This window comes from Dromiciops gliroides, chromosome 5 (genome assembly GCF_019393635.1).
Source record: "Dromiciops gliroides isolate mDroGli1 chromosome 5, mDroGli1.pri, whole genome shotgun sequence".
NCBI classification, from domain to species: domain Eukaryota; kingdom Metazoa; phylum Chordata; class Mammalia; order Microbiotheria; family Microbiotheriidae; genus Dromiciops; species Dromiciops gliroides.
This window is the reverse complement of record NC_057865.1, coordinates 219,763,553-219,779,580: the sequence shown is the minus strand read 5'-3', so window position 1 is coordinate 219,779,580 and position 16,028 is coordinate 219,763,553. Positions and strand designations below refer to the sequence as shown.

The window sequence follows — 16,028 nt, the reverse complement described above, 5'->3', positions numbered from 1 at the left end:
AATCGTCTGGTAGTCTAAAATTTGTCTCCCCCTTTTTCGAGATTTCCCCCAGTGCCCTTTTTAGGTCTCTGCATTAAAGCAATAGTATGTCTGACTAGGGCTTATGGTTAAGAGCTTGTCTTAGAAACCAGAGCTGTAACTGGGAGTTCTGACAGCTGGGGAGAAGAATTATTGGGATTGAAGAATAAAATTCTAAAGTATAACCATGTCTGTGTCTGCAGTTGGACTTGCAGTCAGGAAAGAACTGGGTTATAATACTAATTTAGACACTTGGGTCACCCTTTCCTCACAGAGGACCTCAGTCTAGAGTGTATGGGGTACTAGGGTGGGGATGGACAGTGTGTATAGGAAAGCTGGTTTGGGAAGGGTCTTAGACCTTGGGAAGAAACTTGTTCCATAAGGAGGCTGAGAGAAAAAGCAAGTGGGGTTGAGTCCCTGTCCAAACATCTCCTCCCAAGCCCAGCAAGGAGTTTGGGGTGGGCATCCTGTTTTCTCCTACCACCAAAATCAGGGAATAGTTGTGATTTGTGCATCGTGTGAGGCTTACATGAGATAATATCTGTAAGATGATTTGTAAATTTCGAAGGGTTAGGGACTAGACCTATGATTACAAGGAACTCCCCTGTCAGTTAGAGCCCTTCTTTGCAACAGAATATCCCAGAGGGTGACATTGGGCATGGACTACCCAGTGGAACTAGTAAGAGCAGCAGAAAAGGTATCTGGAAAACAGCTGCAGCAGCAGATGATAAGAGCAGAGTCCAGCCCCTCCCTGCTTCCCTGGAGCACTGACGGAGAAGGCTCCAGTCTGACTACATTTCTTTCCTTTTCCACCTCCATCTAGAGGGAAGAAGGGGTAGGAGGTGGAAAGGGATGGAAAAATCAGACTAGAGCTTGCCACGGAATGTTTGTTGTTGTTGTTGTTTTTTTTTAGTGAGGCAATTGGGGTTAAGTGACTTGCCCAGGGCCACACAGCTAGTAAGTGTTAAGTGTCTGAGACTGGATTTGAACTCAGGTACTCCTGAATCCAGGGCCAGTGCTCAATCCACTGCGCCACCTAGCTGCCCCGTGTTTGTTGTTGTTGAATCTGACTCTGAGATCACATTTGGGATTTTCTTGGCAAAGACACTGGAATGGTTTGCCATTTCCTTCTCTAGCTCATTTTACAAATGAGGAAATCGAGGCAAAGAGGGTGAAGTGACTTGCCCAGGGTCACGCAGCTAGGAATTATCTGAGCCTGGATTCGAATTCATAAAGATGAATCGTCCTGACTCCAGGGCCACACTGCACCATGCAGCTGCCCAGATTAAATAAAGTACATGGTCACTAACTATGATTTGTGTCTGAGCCTATAATTGTACAGTTAAAACTGATAAAGAGTAGAGAAATTAATTCACAGGAAGAAGAAATTTGCTCCAGTTCAGATTGGAGTGGATGAGTAGATTAGAGGGAATTTAGAAATATTGATTAATAATAACAATGGAGCAATTAATAATAATTAACACTAACAGTAACTTCACAATACCATAGATTGCCTTTTTGAACGCAGAGAAATACTTACTAGGGAAATGAATCTGAAAGCAAAGAGGGGAGAGGGGGTCTTGGCTAGTTGTGTCCAGACACACTTTTTGAGCTCTTACTCTTGATACTTAGCTTCATTTGATGCCCTTCCTATATATGCATAAGGTCCTTAACCTATGTGGGAGACACCCCACCCCCACATACATACTAGCAGTATGATCATGGAGAGGTCTCTAAACTTCTGAGTTTTAGTTTCTCCATGTGTGAAAGAGGAAAAAAACTATCCACGGTTCTTATCCAGCAGGACTGTTGTGATGATCAAATGAGATAATGTGCATAAAACACTTTGTGAATTTTAAAGTATTTTACACATGCCAACTGTCATCTCATCATCATCAACATAACTCTTGATCATTCAACAGATTCCTTATATGGTTTTTTGTTTTGTTTTTCTGAGACCAGGTCTCCCTATTTTGCCCAGGCTAAAAATGTATTGGTTACTTACAGGTCTGATCCTGTTGCCCATTCACACAGACACTTGACCTGAGCCATTTCCTGCCTAGACCGCTTTGTTATTTCTAAGGCAACGAGGTAGCCTTGGGTGGTCTATCTATCTCAAGTGTCTCCCTACTCCAATCCATCCTCCTTATAGAAATGGCTTTCCTAAAGCTGTGTGTGTGTGTGTCTTATCCCCCAACTAGAAGATCAGCTTTATAAGGGCCAAGAAGGTCGATTGCTACATTTTCTCTCAGTCTCAGCACCTAGCACTGTGTTATGCACACAGTTGTAGCAGTAAATATCTGATGCATTGAGTCTAATTGCTTAGGTTCTTGAATTCTGTTTTTGAGTTCTAAATCTCAGCTGAGGGTGATATGATTAGAGTGCTTGATTTAGAATCAGGAATCCCCAATTGCCTTTCTTTGTATCCCAAGCACTTGGTACAATGCCGGGCACATAGTAGCACTTAATAAATTCTTGTTCACTGACTGACCTAGGTTCAAATACCATCTTTGACATTCTAACTCTAGGCAAGTCATTTAACATCTCTGGGTCTCAATTTCTTCTTGTGTAAAATGAAGATAATCATAGCTGTAGAACCTGCCTCATAGGGTTATCATGAGGTTTATGTGAGATAATATCTTTAAGATGATTTATCTGTAAGGTGATTTGCAAGTTTTAAAAGGATGAGGGCTGATTTCCTTGTTATAGGGAACTCCCTTGTCAATGAAGGACCTTCTTTGTAACTGAGGGTTGCCTTAGCATGGAAAGATAAAGTAAGTTAACTAGGGTCATACAACTAGTAAGAATCAGAAGTATGATTTGAACTCATGTCTTCCAGGCTTCCAGATAAGCTCTCTCATGGGCAAACCATGGTACCTCTCTTTAAAAATGTCTATAAATGTCTGTTATGATGATTCATCTCATCATCAAGGTTTGTGTGAGAAGTGTTGCTCACATACTAGACTGTTGTTAGTGATTTCGAGTTTCTTTAATAAAAATAACACTGTGGATAAAACACAGGCCCTGGATTCAGGAGGACCTGAGTTCAAACGTGGCCTCAGACACTTAACACTTACTAGCTGTGTGACCCTGGGCAAGTCACTTAACCCTCATTTCCCCGCAAAAAAATCAAAACGAAAACAAAAGCAAAAAACCACACCAAAAAAACCACCTATTGCACCTATCTCAAACCTACCTCTTTTTTTAGGATTGGAAGGGATTTGAAAGATTGTTTTATTCAACCCACTTATTTTACAGAGAAGTAAATGGGATCCCATTTACTTGCCTAAAGGCACACGGGACTCCAAGGCAAGTCTTTCCCACTTGGGCTTAAGCCTTGGTCTTTAGAAGGACCCAAGTCAGAGGTACATGACTTTTCCAACTAGGGATTTGCTTTTTGTTCTTTTCACTCATTGACTAGAAACAAGACAATATAGGGAGAATTGGTTGGATAATTTCACTGATGAAGGTGCCAGTGGGAATACTGAACAATGGAAGTAGGGTGATGAGTCCTTAGAGGTCAAAAAGGCATTTGTCTGTAGATCCAATGGCCCAAGAGGCCTGGAGTTTTGGAGAAACCTGGAGACTTAAAAAGCTGGAATAAGCATTTATATAGCACTTACTATGTGCCAGGAACTATAATACACTTTACAATTATTATATCATTTGATCCTTACAACCACTTGGCAGCTGTGTGCTATTATTACCCCCATTTTACAGTTGGGGAAACTGAGGCAGACAGCGTTTAAATGCTTTGCCCAGGGTCTCAGAGGTAGTGTCTGAGGACGGATTTGAGGTCATGACTGCTTGACTCCATTCTATCCACTGTACAACCAGTTGCCTTTGGAGAACTGGAGACCTGAAGATCTCTAAATCAAGAAACCTGGAGCTCAGGGCAACTGTGGATCTGATGAATAGGAGACCTAGAGACTTAGAGACCTATAGAACTAGATATGTAGAGGCCTGGGGGGTAGGGAGATCTGGGAGAATTAAAGGTTTAGATATTCCAGTTTTCTAGGGAGAGGAAAAAGAAATGTATCTAGTAGCCTTTCATTCTGAGAAATAGCTCTGTTTGGATAAATTTTGTCACACTGTTGATAGGAGAGAAGACAAGGCCAGGATGAAAATGGTGTGTTCCCAAGGGCATTTTCCCACAAGCCACTGGGCATAAATTCCAATGGCCTCAGCAAGGGCTATAGTGCCTGGGGAAAAGGAAAACTCAGGTTCACTAGGAGAGAAGGGGTAATATTTCCTCAAGGGGTAATGAAGCTTTGCCCAGTGGGTTCTGACCATTTTCTGGAGGGCAAGTGCTAAAAGAAAAGCTGTGTTTCTGGAAATTGGGATACCAGCATCCTGGTTCCATAGGGATTTTCCTAGACTGGTTCAGAAGGCTTTCCAATCTTGATCAGTCAGTAAGCATCTCTTAAGTGCCTAGTTTCTTCCAGGCACCATGTTAAGCACTGGGCATACAAAGAAAGAGAAAAGACAATCTCTGCTCTGGAGAAGCCCACAATACAATGATCTGGAAGTTCCCTACAGCTTTGCTCTTTTTCTCCTTCCTTGAGAGTCTAAAGTATGACTATTCTTCAACAATATTGGGTTAGTCTGGCCCCATGGGAAATATCCCTGTTTTGGGGAATCAGGGATAGGGGAAGCGAAACAGGAAGCAACTTTCCATCAATCTGACAAAACTTCACTGAGAGGGGGGTTTCCTCCATCAGTGCCCTGGCTGGGCAGCCGATTGGACATGATCAAAGTCTCTGACTTTCGGGGTCTAAGAAGAAACTGCCTGGGTTTCTAACCCACCCTGATGGAAACTAAAAGTGGTGAGATATTAACAAATGAAAAAAAAGCCTCTTGGAGGGCTCTTGGGAACCATCTCATACCCCTCCTATTGCCTAGGCCAGCAGATAGTCAATAGATAACTGAGCAAAACCTGCTAGCCAAGCAGTTACTATTTGACAAACTGTTCTCTGGATGGATGGCATTAATTTATTTTTGTGTCATTTTTAATTTATCGCTTTAGGGGAGCCAAACCCATACATCTGTATTGCAATTACCTTGGACGGCTGCCAAAGGCAGCAGAAAATAAAAGGGGATCCCACTCTTCTCCCACCAGAAGAGTGCTCAGGAGTCTCCTTGTTCTTCTCTCTTGTTCATCCTCAATCAGTCTCCTTCAGCCATCATGAGCAGTCAAGTTGTCTGGAGATCCCAAACTGGAGGTTATAGCAGTGGATCTGCTGTCTTGCCCGGCAAGAGCCGGAGAGTGGCAGGAAGCTCCTCTGTTGTGAAATTTGGAAGCTGTTCTGGAGGTAGAGGGGCTGCCTCCAGCAGCCGGAGCCTTATCAACCTTGGTGGCCACAAGAGCATCCTGACCAGTGTGGCAGGTGGAGGTCTTGGCCAAGGAAGCCTGGCCTATGGAGGCTACACAGTGGGGGGCTTTGGAAATGGACATTTTGGCGGTGGCAGTTTTGGAGCGGGAGGCTTTGGTCTAGGTGGTTTGGGAGGAGCTAGTCTGGGCGGTGGGTCCTTTGGCCCTAATGTCTGCCCTGGTGGGATCCATGAAGTGGTGACCAACCAGAGCCTCTTGGAGCCTCTGGATGTGAAGATAGACCCAGAAGTCCAACAGGTGAAGACCCAGGAACGGGAGCAGCTCAAGGTCCTTAACAACCAATTTGCTGCCTTCATTGACAAGGTAAGTTCCAACATCTAGCATTCCGAGAGTCAGGAACAAACTGTTTCAAAGATCTACAGAAAAGGAAGTTTTCTAAACTTTCAGGGGTTATCTATCTAGTCTGTTTCACTCTTTCAGCAGGAAAGGGTCTAGGGTGGAGGACAGAAGCTCACTTTATCCACAAGATTCTCCAGAATGAAAGAGTCATTGCCATTGCCCAAGATAACTTATCCTTTGGGATGCAAGGCCTTGCAAATATGGAACCTTAATTCCCTCCTGATTCAGTTTCAAGCTAACGCATCTTTTTGTTTCTCTCTGAGTGATGTCACCCAGAGATGACGAAGATGCTTTCACAGTGGAATCTTTGAGAGTTCCCAGTGGTCTTACTTAGAGACAAGCAAGGGAACTAAAAATAATGGAATATTCTCTGACTCCCATGGGCTTTCATGTGAATTTAGATCTATAAGGTGCATGACAAGCATGCTGCAAGCATGTTGGTCCTTGCAGAGTTGAAGCCAGGGAATTAGAATAAAAGGTAGGGGGCAGCTAGGTGGTGCAGTGGATAGAGCACTGGCCCTGGAGTCAGGAAGACCTGAGTTCAAATCTAGCCTCAGACACTTGACATTTACTAGCTGTGTGACCCTGGGAAAGTCACTTAACCCTCATTGCTCAACCCCAAACCAAAGACCAAACAAACAAACAAACAAAAAAACCAAAGAATAAAAGGTAGGGAAGATAGCAAAGAGGGAAGAAGGGCAATTGGGGTGAGATGGTCAGCTGACTTTAAATTCTATTAGCTGGACTGGCTATTGTGACTGGGTCTAAAAATATCTGGCTTTGGATGTAAAAATAAAAATTTCTATTTGATTGGGAAATCTATTTTTAAATGAACCCTCAAATCCTTAATCCTACTTATCCATGACATCTCCATAGCACTTTAAGATTTACAGTGTTTGCCTATGGTCACATAATTAAGAATAGGGTATGAATCCCAATCTCTTGATTCCAAAGTGAAGGCTCTTTCTTCTATACTAAGCTTTCATAGAAAACCTTTCTTTTCTGGCCTTTTCCCAGTCTTCCTCTTCTGATTTTAGTCAATGAGACTTTAGACTGGATTTCAGATTGCGTGATGTGGGCAGTGATGATGTACGCCTGTAATCCTTGCTACTGCTGGTGGAGGCTGAGGCTGGTAGATCTGTTGAGCTCTTGAGTTCTGAGCTGCAGCAGGGATTAAGCTGATTGGATGTTTTCACTAAATCCTATACAAATATGGTCTTAGGGCAAGGAAAAATGTAGTAGGGCAAAGGCTCAATGCTTATCAGTAGTCATCTTAGGCTATGGTTGGCTGTTGCACTTGCGACCTGGATCAGATATTAGGAAGGATGGAAAGAGGGAAGGAAGGAAGAAAAAAGGAAGAAAGGAAGCAAGAAAGGTCTGAGAAAGATTCCCTCTACTAATTCAGGATGAAACATTTTAGTAAATAGTTCTTCCTGAATTGACATAACCAAAAAGAATCCATCTGTTTTCTGCTGATGAGCAGAACTCAACCAGACTGGTACTCAAGCCCCAGGCCTGTTCTCAGTCTTTCCAGCTTGCTGGTATGGATGGACCAGAGCTTGTGTTCCTTGGAGTAGCATTATTGAATCATACTCTCAGCACTGAAAGAGACCCTGGGGAGTGTAAAGTCATAAAGTCTAAGTCTTATTTTCCTCTACCCCATCCCTCACAAGTGGTCATCTAGGTTTCAAGAAACCTAGGTCCCCTCCACCCCAAGACGATTTATTAGAGGAGGAATTTCAAAGGGTAAGGTCAGTTGGGAAATCCTCACTGGAACAGCGGGAAGGGTGAAGAATGCTGGGGAGCATTTGCTGTTATTACTACAGGGGCCTCTTGAATGGGGAGGGAGAAGTGAGTTGTGCAAGTTCTGGAAGGTTCCCTTTGATTATGGGACGATTAAGACATTTTTTCTTGCAACAAAGGAATGTCATACAACAACTTGAAAAGAAAATTCTGCCTTAGGGGGGTTTAAGGGTGGGGAAAAATCAATGGAGGAATCAGCAACTTCTGTTGAATGCCTATTGTGGGCAGAGCCAGGGACATTAGACGTGCATTTATAAAATGACTTAAGAACACTTATGAACCAACATGCAAATATATGTGAAGGGACATAGTACTAACTGCTAAGGGCAGAGGGGAATGGAGGAGTGTTCCTACCTAGCTCCTGGTGTTAATCAGGGAAGACTGTTTGAGGAGACCTTTGAAGCAAGGTTGAAAGGAGGGACACAGATGGAAAGGCAGTAGAAGAAAGGATCATAGATTGCAGAACTGGAAGCTGGAGAAAACAGAGCTAGAGAGAGGAAGTGAATTGTCCAATGTAACATAGGGTGGTGTGGAAGGGGTAAAGGAAAAAGCATGTGTATCAGGTACTATGCTAAGTGCCTTACAGATATTATCTCTTTACAACATTATTATCTTTACAACAATCCTGTAGGGTAGTTGCTAATACTACCTCCATTTTACAATTGAGGAAACTGAGGCAGACAGAAGTGAAGTGATTTGCTCTGGGCTAGTAAGTGTCTGAGGCTGGATTTGAACTCTGGTCCTTTTGACTCCAGCTCCATTGCTCGATCCCCTGGGCCTCTTTAGCTGCCAAGTGTCTGAGGCTGGATTTGAATTTATTTTTTCCTGACTCCAGGCCCATTGCTCTATCCACTGGGCCACCTTGGTGCTAGGTAGTAAGTAGCTGAGCTGGGACTGAATGTCCTATGGCATGTGCAAGTGTTGAGAGTGAGGGCTGCTACAAACTTGTTGTGTGCTTTGAGCAAATCCTTTCCTCTGTCTGGGTCTTAGGTTCCTCATGCGTAAAATAAAGAGGGCTAGGCTAGGTGATGCCGGATGTCCTTTGCAGTTCTGATAGCTAGAGATGCTGTGATTCTGAGGAGGGCCCTCTGGAATCCCCAGTATCCTCTGCTCTGGGTCAGTCCCGGTTGCCTACAGAACGAATTTGTCTCCCGGATTTCAGGTGCGGTTCCTGGAGCAGCAGAACCAGGTGCTGAAGACCAAATGGGACCTGCTCCAGCAGCTGAATGTCAGTACCCACACAACCAATCTGGACTCCATCTTTGAAGCCTACCTCAGCAGCCTGCGGGCACAGGTGGACAATCTCAAGTCCCAGAAGGGCCAGCAGGACTCAGAGCTGAAGACCACTCAGGACTCAGTGGAAGACTTCAAGAAGAAGTAAGTGGGGCCCACAGAGGAAACGCTACCATCTGCAGGAGGGAAATGCTACCTTACTCGCCCTACTTCTGTGTGCATCTTAAAAACACCCTCATCTCCTCCAGATTCTCACATGTACCCAGGCCCTACCTACAAAGGAAGCCCACCGCTTGTTTTCTATTGACTGCCCCCAGTAAACAGCTGCTCCTGCTGCTCTGACATTGGGAAGAAAAGACATTTCCCTGCAGTGATTATAATAAGGGCCTCAGCACATATCACTAGGGCAGGCAGGCTGGTATAGTAGAAAGGGCCCTGCCTTTGGTGCCTGAAGGCCTGGATTCAGTCTGGGCACTTATTACAAAGTGAAGTTGGGCAAGTCACTAAACCTCTGAGGCTTGGCTTCTTTATCTATGGGGGGGGCAGGGATTGGAATGGGCAACCTTGTAGATGCCTTAAAGCTCTAGATTAGGAATTTATAACTGTTGTATGTGTCTTGGACCCCCTTGACTCTCTGGAGATGTTTCTGCTTCTTCTTAGAATAATGTTTTCAAATTCACAGAATTCCAAAGGAAATGTATTATATTGAAATATAGTTTATCTATCTATCTATCTATCTATCTATCTATCTATCTATCTATCTATCTATCTATCTATCTATCTATCTATCTCTACCTATCTATCTATCACCACCAAGTTCCCAGACTCCAGGTTTGCTGAAGAGACTAAGGTCATCTACGTACAGGGGAATTTGGCAATTGGGATATTCTTGGTGATAATAGGCTTATAGAACTGGTCATCAGGGGACATAGCGGTCACTTACTCATCTTCTCAATTTCACCAGGTACGAAACAGAGATCAATGCCCGTACAAATGCCGAGAATGACTTTGTGGTGCTTAAGAAGGTGAGTATAACTGAATCTTCCACCAGGAGCCAAGGAAGCAGACACCATTTCCCAGATCTTGGGAAACTATAGTTTCTCGCTCACTGGGCCTCAGTTTTTCCATTTGTGAATAATTCTAGTCCCCAGTCTACTTCTTGGGCCTGTGTGATATAGGACTCAGTGAAGTCTATGGTAATCACACTAACGGCAAGGCTAATGTAATTAGTTCTTGGGTTTCGGCATTGAAACTTATTGGCAGTAAATCCTGCAAATCCAACTTCTTGTTGGTATAAAGTTGTTGTGAGAAAAGCATTACATAATGTTGGCTATGATTACTCTACACCTCCTTTGCCCATATTCTTGCCAAATGGTGACTTTCACTGCATGACAGTACAGCCTGCTGGTATAGGAAGGGAAGATATTTTAAAGCAAAACATGGTTTAGTGCTTCTTTTTTAGTGATTCGGCAGCTAAGTGGCATTGGGCCTGGAGTCAGGAGGACTCATCTTCCTGAGTTTAGAAATGGCCTCAGACACTTACTAGCTATATGACCCAGGGCAAGTCACTTAACCCTGTTGGCCTCAGTTTCCCCATCTGTCCAATGAGCTGGAGAAGGAGATGGCAAACCACTCCAGTATCTTTGCCAAGAAAATCTCAAATGGGGTCATGAGGAGTCTGAAATGGCTGAACTGAACTTTTTTTAGTGTTTTAGTTTGTTATTAATTACTTCTTCCTATCAGGAAGGGGGCTAAGTATTTTTGAGGCTGACAATAAGAACAGTTCAGCAGCAGTCTGACAGTTAATATCACCCCATCCTCAGCATGGATCAGGGACAAAAAAAAAGTTAAATGAATGAATGGGATGGGGAACCTGGCTGCCTTTTTTATTCTTATTTTTTATTTTTTTTTAGTGAGGTAATTGGGGTTAAGTGACTTGCCCAGGGTCACACAGCTAGTAAGTGTTAAGTGTCTGAGGCTGGATTTGAACTCAGGTCCTCCTGACTCCAGGGCCAGTGCTCTATCCACTGTGCCACCTAGCTGCCCCTGCCTTTTTGATTTTTGAATTCAGGTATTCTGGGATCCTAAGCTAATTCTATGACTTTTTCTCTTGGTCTTTTCCCAGACCAACAGGCACACCTGTATGCAAAACATATTCAAGGGACATTCAGGAACCAGGAGTCCTCCCTAGCCTGATCTTAATATATTTTCTCTCTTCTTTGTTTCAGGATGTGGATGCTGCCTACACAGTTAAAGTTGACCTCAGCACTAAAGTGGACAGTCTGCAGCAAGAAATTGAATTCTTTACAGTCCTGTATGAGACTGTAAGTTTAGGGGTGACCTCCTTCAATCTAACCATTATGGGAGGCCCGGGGGCTCTTGGAAAACAGAGAGACAATGGAGAAAAACTCTCAGGAGGAAAGCACCTCTGGGTTGGTCTCTAAGTTTGTGAGTGGAGCTGGGGGGAAAGAGATGGTTCTGTGAGCCTCAGAAGAAAGAAGAGACAAAGAAGATGACCTCAGTAACCACCAAAAACCAATCCAAACTATGTCTTACAGGAATTGGCCCAAGTGCACAAAACTGTTAGTGACACCAATGTGGTCCTTTCTATGGATAACAACCGTACCCTGAACCTGGACAGCATCCTGGAGGAGATCCAAGCTCAGTATGAAGATATTGCCCAGAGGAGTAAGACTGAAGCTGATACCTTGTACCAGGCCAAGGTGAGTGAGGGAAACAGACATATAGGGCACAGTCTGGTCTGTAGGGGAACTAACATTTTTTCTTAATCCCTCTCTGGGAAGGAATAAGAGTGGGAGAAGACTCTCTTATCAGAACTCCTGGAAACTTTGTCCAGAGGACCCCAGCATCCTTAGGCTTTGTCTGGTCTTCTTTGGGGAGGTTATTTCATTTGGAAGGCTAGATCATGAAGAGAACTCTCAAGGGGACATGGGTGGATCTATTAGTCTTAAATCAAATGCAACAAATTGATTCTCCATTCTACTATATTGGCTGGACTACCTCCCTGTAGTCGGGGATTCTGACCCAGCCAGCTTCAAATACTGGTTCAGGGATTGGACACTACTCAAGAAGATCTTGTTGCCTAAGTGCACAAAGAGGTAGACTGGCTACCCAAGAAGGGCTGCCATCATCTGGACAATCTCCTTCTGCTTGCTTTTGACTCTGGTCTTTTCCCTTAACTCTAGTACCAAGAACTTCAGATCACTGCAGGGAAACATGGTGAAGATGTCAAAGTACTCAAGACTGAGATCAATGAACTGAACAGAACCATTCAGAGACTACGTGCAGAAATTGATCGTGTCAAGAAACAGGTAGGGGTTTGATCTTCTGTGATCCAAGTCTCCCATGCCTTTGGTTTCCAAATCAGTGAATGAACACCTTCTATCTCCATGTGCTAAACACTGTCCTAGGTGCTGGTCATGAAGGGAAAGAAAAAGGCTGGGGGCAGGGGAGGGGACAGGGTTCTGAAAGAGCTCCAGAATAAGGAGGTGCCTTAGTCTCCGCCCTTGAGAAATTTCTGATATGGGCTCAGTAAAGAAGATGTGAATGAGTCATGAGAATGAATCACAAACCGAAGATAGTATGGCATAAAACAACAACAAAAACCTCCCAAAAGACTAGAGCAGGAGTGAGAGACTAATGGAATGATCAAGCTGGAAGAAAGAGGAAAGAAAGGAAAACTAAAAAAGGAAGGAAAAAGGAAGAGAGGGAGAAAAGAAAGAAGGAAACAAATATTTATTAAGTACCTACCATGTGACAGACACTGTTCTAAGGACTTTACAAATATTTTCTCATTTGATTCTCCCAATGACCCTGGGAGATGGGTGCTTTTATGAGCCCCATTTTACCATTGAGGAAACTGAGGCAGTCAAAAGTTAAAATGAGGGGCAGCTAGGTGGCGCAGTGGATAGAGCACCGGCCCTGGAGTCAGGAGTACCTGAGTTCAAATCCGGCCTCAGACACTTAATACTTACTAGCTGTGTGACCCTGGGAAAGTCACTTAACCCCAATTGCCTCACTAAAAAAACCAAAAAACCAAAACCAAAAAAACCCAAAAACAAACAAAAAAGTTAAAATGACCTTAAAGTTCAACTGGTCCAGGTTCTTAATTTTCCAGAGGAGAGAACTGAGGTCCAGAAAAGTTTAGTGACCTGTTCATGTTTCCATATGTAGTTTGTGTAAGAACCAAGACTAGAGCCTAGTTCTCTTCTAGATCCAGTGGGTTCAGATTCCTGCTTCGATATTGAAAAAATGAGATGACTGTGTGCAAAGCACTTAACCTTTCTTTGCCTCAGTTTCCTCATCTGCCAGATGGGGAGAATACCTAGCATGAACCACCTTGTAAGGAAGGTGCCTTGTAAGCCTTTTACAGATGAGGAAACTGAAGCTAACAGGGTTAAGTGACTTGCCCAGGGTCTGGGACCAGATTTGAACTCATGAAGATGAGTCTTCCTGATTCCAAGCCCAGTGCTCTATTCACTGTGTCCCCACTACCTCAAAAGATCTATCAAATCTCAGCTCTATTACTGAACACCCTTTTGATACTGAGTCAGTCACTTAAATGTGTTGGGGCCTCATTTTCCTCATTGGTCAAAGGAGAGGGCTGGAATAGATAGATGAGAGTCTTCCTGTGATCCTCTTCATTGGAGTGCTTCCTTCTAGGTGAGTTGCTAACATGGCATAGGGTTCATTGACTCACCTCATTCTATCCTCTACAGAATGCCGCAGTGGAACAGGCCATCCTGGAGGCTGAGCAGAAGGGTGAGAAGACTGTCAAAGATGCCCAGGAGAAGGTGGCCCAGCTGGAGGATGCCCTGCAGAAGGCAAAGGAAGAGCTCACTCGGCTGCTTCGGGACTACCAGGAACTGCTGGGGGTCAAGTTGGCCCTAGATGTGGAGATTGCTACCTACAGGAAACTCCTGGAGGGAGAAGAGAGCAGGTGAGCTCAAGAAGACATGCATTGTCCTAACTGTCTTCTTCCTGGGTAGAATTACCATGAAACCTTAGATCTCAGAGCTAAACTGACCTCTGAGGTCATCAAGTTCAATCCCAACCTGGTCAGGTATCCTACTACAACCTTCCTGACAAAGTTTTCAACCTTTGGTTGGAAACATTCAAGGATAAGGAATCCACTACCTATGTATCACCTTATAATTTTAAACAGCTCACACTATTTGGAAGTTTTTGTTTGCTTGTTTTCTTCTCTTGTATGGAACCAAGGTTAACCTCTTGTGAGTATAGCTGTTTACTCTGTGGCCTCAGACATAACCAATACTCTGTGACTCATTGACAATGGATCCTAAAATGCTGCGTTAGTCTAGGACTTATGCTCAATAGAATCCTACCCTTCTAGCTTCTTTTGTTTTGGGGTTTTCTGAATAGAGAGCTCATACCTTTTCTTCCTTATCAAATAAACCCCCTTCAATTTTGTGGTAGGATTTCCTTTCTGTTGAGAAGAAGATAGGGTGAGTCATGTCTTTATTCATTTGGCCTTGCCCATTTGGGGCATAATCAGGTTCTCCTCAGATCTGGGTTTTCAGTATCTTGGGATGACACTAAGAAAGGACAAAGAAAAAGGATAGAGGAGGTAGCGAGGGCTGAGGTAGAATAGAGGTCAAGCTAATATTGAGCTGTAAGTAGTAATTTTGGCCCCTTGGTAGAAACAGTTTGAAAGGCAATGGGACAAGAAGCATTCAAATCAATTTTGTATAATTCATTATATGACAATGATATAAGAAGTAATTAAGACTAATTCAATTGAGCAGAAGGAGGAATCACTATAATGGTGAAGAGGTAGGTATAATTAACAATCTGGTAGCTTCCTATTTTGACTAATTATTCTCACTAATTAAGTGCTTAGCTCTTATTCACTAAAGAAGTGATTCCATGATGCTCAGTGTATTCATGTGTTAACGTTTGTGCCTTCTAGATTTTGGTGCCCTGGAGCTAGTCACTCACTGGAGGTGGTCTAATGACTTGAGGAAGGACAAAGTAGTCATGAAGGACAGGGTGATTGTGGGGGATTAGCAGAAAGTGTCTGGGAAGCAATAGGGTTGGTTGATAATGACTGTTCTTGTAACTCATCACCCTAAACTTAGAACCATGTTGGAATTCTCCAATAGTGTAGGGATTACCAAAACCTGGAATTCTTTTCCAAGCCTAACTTAGAAGGATGACTGATAGTTGTGCTTTTTCTTTCTTCTTCTCTTAGGCTCTCTGGAGACATCACCTGTTCTGTGAACTACTGTAAGTAGCCTGGGTTGGGGAAAGGGGGAAAGATTCTATTGAGCTCCTAACTCTCTTTTCTGTCTGAGATGGGAACTCCCTGTATCTTTGTACTGGGGAAGATCTAGGGAGGGGAAGACAAGGTCCCTATGTTTGGGGAAGTATGAGAGATGTCTTAAAGCCTAAGATGATTTGGTCATGAGTCCTGGTAGGGGAGAGAGGGAGAGAGAGAGACAGAGAGAGACAGAAAGAGAGAGACAGAGAGAGAGATAGAGAGAGACAGAGAGTCAGAGACAGAGACAGAGAGACAGAGAGAGACAGAGAAAGCCATAGAGAGAGACACACACAGAGACAGAGAGACAGTGACACAGAGAGACAGAGAACCAAGGACATGTTTACTCTTAAAAAAATGATTCTTGGTTATGTGTATAGGGTGGATTGATGGGAACCTGGTATAGGGATCTTCAAAGTCTTGAGCTTCTTTTCTATTTCCCCATAGCTGTGGTTACCAGTAGCATCTCATCATCCACTGGGGCAGCATCAACAAGCCTTGGTCATGGGAGCAAGAGCTCTGGAGATGGAAGCAGCAGATACAGCTCAGGAGTTGAATATAGCTCTGGCACCAAGTCTGGTTCTACCCATGCTACTTCTGGATCTACAGGGGCAACCTCTGGATCTGGAACCCAAGAATCTAGTTCTAGGAATACCCAGGGTTATAGCTCAGGGCAGGGAAGTCAGGATGGCTTCTATACCCGAGTGAAGTTCTAAACTCTTGGTAGCCTCAAGCTTGCTTAGATGTGATTTCCCATTCTGGCCTCTGATCCATCCTTGGTCATCCTATGCCATCTATCTGGAGATGGAGGTCTCTTGAATCAAAAGCAGATCTCTTTTCTCTATTCTCCCTTCTCAGTAATATTGGGAAGGCAGAAGGAGGATCCATTTTTAGTGTTTTTTGTTCATCTTTTGTCTCCCTTCCTACTTGGTCCCTCCTATTATT

General features: G+C 43.7%; 1 protein-coding gene across 1 annotated transcript; it reads left to right on the top strand.

The window, feature by feature from the left end:
- The first annotated feature begins 5,203 nt into the window (after positions 1 to 5,203).
- On the top strand, positions 5,204 to 15,799 carry LOC122728402 (keratin, type II cytoskeletal 1-like). Its single transcript, XM_043967005.1, has 9 exons — positions 5,204 to 5,713; positions 8,715 to 8,929; positions 9,750 to 9,810; positions 11,014 to 11,109; positions 11,344 to 11,508; positions 11,992 to 12,117; positions 13,525 to 13,745; positions 15,018 to 15,052; positions 15,531 to 15,799. Exons 1-9 carry the CDS (start codon positions 5,204 to 5,206, stop codon positions 15,797 to 15,799), a joined length of 1,698 nt encoding a protein of 565 aa, XP_043822940.1.
- Positions 15,800 to 16,028: the final 229 nt, after the last annotated feature.

Bases quoted from the DNA above. Each gene is read 5' to 3' on its own strand.
- LOC122728402 (XM_043967005.1), top strand. From the start codon at position 5,204: ATGAGCAGTCAAGTTGTCTGGAGATCCCAAACTGGAGGTTATAGCAGT. The intron at 5,714-8,714 runs GTAAGTTCCAAC...CCCGGATTTCAG, and splicing joins TTGCTGCCTTCATTGACAAG to GTGCGGTTCCTGGAGCAGCA. The intron at 8,930-9,749 runs GTAAGTGGGGCC...CAATTTCACCAG, and splicing joins GTGGAAGACTTCAAGAAGAA to GTACGAAACAGAGATCAATG.